The sequence below is a fragment of the Gracilinanus agilis genome, chromosome 2 (assembly GCF_016433145.1).
Source record: "Gracilinanus agilis isolate LMUSP501 chromosome 2, AgileGrace, whole genome shotgun sequence".
Classification (NCBI taxonomy): Eukaryota; Metazoa; Chordata; class Mammalia; order Didelphimorphia; family Didelphidae; genus Gracilinanus; species Gracilinanus agilis.
Window position 1 is genome coordinate 674,883,773 of NC_058131.1, and position 4,489 is coordinate 674,888,261.

At 57.6% G+C, this 4,489-nt stretch overlaps 1 protein-coding gene across 3 annotated transcripts in view; it reads right to left on the reverse strand.

Annotated features, from left to right (window-relative positions):
• The window catches only part of SNX33 (sorting nexin 33), a 23,377-nt gene extending 20,352 nt beyond the window's left edge, over nt 1-3,025 (reverse strand). The window contains exons 1-2 of one of the 3 annotated variants that reach the window (XM_044659098.1): nt 2,352-3,025; nt 280-1,759 (exon numbers count right to left, since the gene is read on the reverse strand). In XM_044659098.1, the coding sequence (XP_044515033.1) occupies nt 280-1,726 (1,447 nt within the window). In that variant the 5' untranslated portion in view covers nt 1,727-1,759; nt 2,352-3,025. Of the gene's footprint in view, nt 1-279; nt 1,846-2,351 lie in introns of those variants that run through there. The other 2 variants (XM_044659099.1, XM_044659097.1) reach the window with 2 other exon arrangements.
• Between the last annotated feature and the right edge of the window lie 1,464 nt (nt 3,026-4,489).

Genomic DNA, 4,489 nt, shown 5'->3' on the forward strand with positions numbered 1-4,489 from the left:
GAGGAAAGGAAGAAAGGAGAGAAAAGAGGGAAGGAAGGAAGGAAGGGAGGGAGGAAGGAAGGAAGGAAGGAAGGAAAGAAGGGAAGGAGGGGAGGAAAGAAGGAAAGAAGAAAGGAAGGAAGGAAGGAAGGAAAGGAAGGAGGAAAGGAAGGAAGGAGAGAAAAGAGGGAAGGAAGGAAGGGAGGGAGGAAGGAAGGAAGGAGAGGAAAGGAGGAAGAGAAAGATGATTCCTGTCCTCCATCCTTCCCACCTCAGGGCCACCCTCAAGCCAATCCTTACCTTTCTGTAGGTGGATGATGTCAGGGAAGTTGGAGAGAAGGCCCTGGTACAGGGAGAGCCGGTCCAGCATCTGGAAGAGGTCATTCTTGGGCTGCTCAGCAAACATCTCCCCCACGGTCTCATAGGTCTTGCCGGTGTGGGAGATGGCATTGTTGAGGGCATCTGAGCTGTAGGGGGGGTCGAGCTGGAAGGAATGGCTGATGGCCTGGAAGGCATTGCCCAGCTTCTGGAACTCCTTACGGAAGCCCCCGATGTGCTTACGCACGAGCTCCGAAGCCACGTTGGTGAGCTGCAGAACGCTGTCGTCCATCTTCTTGCTGAAGGCCTTGAAGGCATCCACGCGGTCCTCCACGTCCTGGAGATCCTGGTGCTCGGTGGGGATCTGGAAGGTGAGCAGGAAGCTGGCCCCCACCATCTCGTCCTTCTCCGCCCGCCGCTTGCCCATCTTCCACTGCTTGTCGTCCAGGCAGCTGAGGAAGTGCTGGAAGCCCTCGTACTGGGACAGCACGGGGTGGCTGGTCATATGGTCCATCCACAAGATGAGCCTCCGCTTGCGCTTCTCGATGAAGTCCTCCTCGAAGCGGCCCGTGGCCTGCTTCTCGGGCAGGTGGGGCACCGAGATCACGGTGAACTTGTGCAGCAGCCGGTTGTAGAGCCAGTCGAAGTGCTTGTAGCGCCGGTAGACGGGGGAGCCCACGTGGCTGGGCGTCAGTTTGTAGGAGATGTAGCTTTTGATGCCCTTGAACTTGGTCTGCTTGGTGGGGTCCTCCACAGAGCAGGCAAAGGGGTGGGGGCTGGCCTTCCACTGGGGGCCTTTGGGACCCATCTCGATGTAGTAGGCCTCGGCGATCTTGGCCATCATGGGGACGTCTCCCAGGATGAAGGCCTCCACGCCGGAGCGGACGAAACAGGAGAAGCGGTTCAGGTTGCGGCCCACCACGCTCCCCCGCTTGCCCGAGGCCGTGCTGTCCTGGCGCTCCAGGGGCGGCTTGGGCCGGAAGCTGACGTGTTGGTTGGGGTAGGCGCCGGGATAGGACAGGTTGAGGGGGGGGTGGCCGTTGGTGCCCAGCCCGACGCCCCTGGGCTCCTCCACCACGGTGCTGCCATCGTCCCAGTCATCCCAGTCCTCCTCATCGTCATCCTCGAAGCTGCCCTGGTGAGAGATGATGCCTGAGCTGGCCACAGGAGTGACGTAGAAAGACGTCTCGTTGCTGGGGGAGCTGGCCGGGCTGTTGGAGTAGTCTGTGTAGTTGGAGTCAGAACGACAGCGGAGGATCTCCACGTAGGAGGCCGGGAAGAGTCCAGTCTCCCCCCGGCTGTTCTGGCCTTGCAGCCAGCCGTCCAAGGAGGTCTCGCTGAAGACCACCAGCTCCTCATCCTGTTTGATGCTGATCTCCTCCTTGTTCTCACTCTGAAAGTCATAAAGTGCTCGGCCTTTCAGTGCCATGGCGGGAGTATGTCTTTTGGTAGGGAGGCAAGCCTAGGGGAAAGGCAGGGAGGAAGAGGGTGCAGCTGAGCCCCGGGTTAACCTAGGTTGGGACAGGGCCTTCGGACATGCACATCCAGAAACACACACTCACACACCCTCACACACCCTCACACACACACACACATACACACACACAGCCCCGTGTCACTAAGATCCACAACAATTCTGCCCCTTTGCCCTCGGCACAGGCCAGAAGTTCAAGTGTGGCTCTTGCATTCCACACAGTCTCACCCCCTTAGTGTCCAGTGACATAGCCCAGAGAGGGGTTCAGACAGTCTGCTCCAGCAGGGCTCCGGTTGTCCTAGGAGACAATACAGGGCAGAGAAGGGGGGTCCTGCCAGGACACCCTCACCGGTTAGGTACTCATCCCACAGTCTCCATCTGGCTTCTGGTTTTCCCACAGCTTGCTCTTCGCTGCAGTTTTACATCCCTTTCCTTCCTAATCCTCCCAAAAGGGGGAAAAAAGTCACACACCTAGATACAGCACTGTGGGGGCCAGGAAGCCCAAAAATGCACTTTAAGTGAGAAGGAGGACCCAGGGAAAAAAATAAAAAGTCAAAACCAAAAAGTAACTAACAGTTACCTCACTCCAAAAGCTATTGGTTGGTTTTCTTGGTGGGGATAGCTTAAGGGTTTTTTGCTTTCTTCTCTTTCCTCTTCTTCTTAGGAACTGAGTTTTAAAAAATTCCAAAAAGCCCAAGAGGGGCAAAATGAAAGCCTAACGAGGCTGAAATCAATCCAAGAGTGGACGCCTCCCTCCTGCTTCCCAACAAGATGAGGGAAAAAACAACAACAATCCAAGGCTTACACAAGACCCCGGGAAAATTCACGTGAACTTTAAGATCAAAACAGAACATGCAGCAAACCTGGATCCAGAGAAGCAGGAAGGGTCTTGGGGAAATTCCTTTGGGCCCCTCTGAACCCTTGGCTTAAACACTTGTCCTCCTTCTCCCAGCTCCTCTTCTCCCCCTCCTCCCAGCCTGGGGAGCGAGACTGAGAGGAATCAAAAATGTATTGGAGGAACCCCTCAGCGGGATTCTTTTGGAATCTTTTGTTTGCTTAATTCTTGGTCAGTTTCCACCCGCCTGAAACTGACTCGCAGCAAAGAGCTAGGAACTTGGGAACCGGACCAAAGTACGCGGAGGAAAGCTCCGGATAAAATCAATCATTTAAAAACAACAACCACCACCCACCAGCAACAGTGGGCACCAGAGCTCTCCCTTCCCCAGATCCGCGCGGAGGGGAACAAAACACAAATTCCACACACATACATACACACACACACACACACACACGCAGACACACCGACAGAGCGGTATTTCTCAAAAAAAAAAAAAAAAAAAAAAAAAAAAAGGCAGAAGAGAGAGCAATGAGGTGTGATCCTGTTGGCTTCTCTCCGAGCCCCGGCTGGGCTGCGATCGGCAAACCTTCTCCCAGGACAGAGGGGCACCTCAACAATCAACTTTGCAACGACTACAAGAAGCTGGTTAAAAAGAGAGAGAGAGAGAAAAAAAAAAATTCCGGGTTCTTGTGTCCAGAGGGGGAGGGATGCCTGGAGACGGGGCGAGGGGGGGGCGGGGGGATGGATGAAGTGGGGGAGGCTTGGAGGGAGCGCGGACTGGAGAAAGCCGCCAGAGGAATTCAGCAAAAACAGAGGCACTTCCGTTTGGACCGAGGGATGGGAGAGTGGGATGCAGTCCCCCGCGCCGGGCGCTGGGGGAGCGGGGCGGCCTCCACTCAGCTGCCCACCTGTGCTCACAGCCCTCAGGGCGCGGGGCTGGCACTGGGGCTCCCTTCACTCCATCTTGTAGCCGCACAGTCACAAAACACACCAAAGCACGTCCGCACTCTCTCCTGGCCCAGGCCGAGGGCGCGGAGACCAGCTTCAGGAAGGCTACCGGATAGGGGGAGAAGCAGGAGCTGGGGTCTGAAGGACTGGCAGTGGCTAGGAAGGGCCGACACTGCGGCCCCGGCTGCCTCGCGGGAAGCCGACCCCTGCCCCCGCGCGGCTCTGAGCAGCTGCCGGCGCCTCGGGAGGGGAGCTGGCCGGCCGAGCCCCAGCGAGGCGAGCGGGCGCTGCCGGCGTGGAGGAGGTGTCCGTCTGCCTCGGTTCTCTAGGCCGATCGCCCCTGGCCTGGGTCGAGGACGAGCTCGGCCTCCCCAGGGTCCCGCAGCAGCGTAGGAGCCCACGCACTCCCACCGGTCCTGGGGCCCAGCGGCTAGTCCAGGAGAGCTCGCCCGGCTCCTCGCCTCCCACTCTCCGGGTCACCCTCCAACCTTTTCCATGACGCAAGAGGAGGAGAGACTCCGAAAGTTTGCAAAGCGTCGGGAACAGGCAAAGGGAGAGCCGGCGAAAGTCTCCCGGGCGCCCTCTAGAGGCAGCCTCAGGCGAGGGGGGGGTTGCAGCCAAGGGGGGGGAGTGAGGGAGAAGTGGGGGAGAGGGTTGCCTCCGGGCTCCCAGCTTCCAAGAGTAGGGGGTGGAGGGCAGAGGAATGACCACAGAAAGGAAAGACACCACATCACGCATGTCTATTATAGAATAAGTTAAAGCTAAAAAGATCCCGTATTTTACAAACGAGGAAACTGAGGCCCCGGGGAAGTGAATGCAAAGCAGGCTAGAAGCATTTACCAAGTACTTACGGGGTGCCTGGCACCGTGCCAAGTGCCGGTGCTTGCCCAGAGACCCTCTGTTGGGACTTGGAGAGCCTTTGAACCACACTG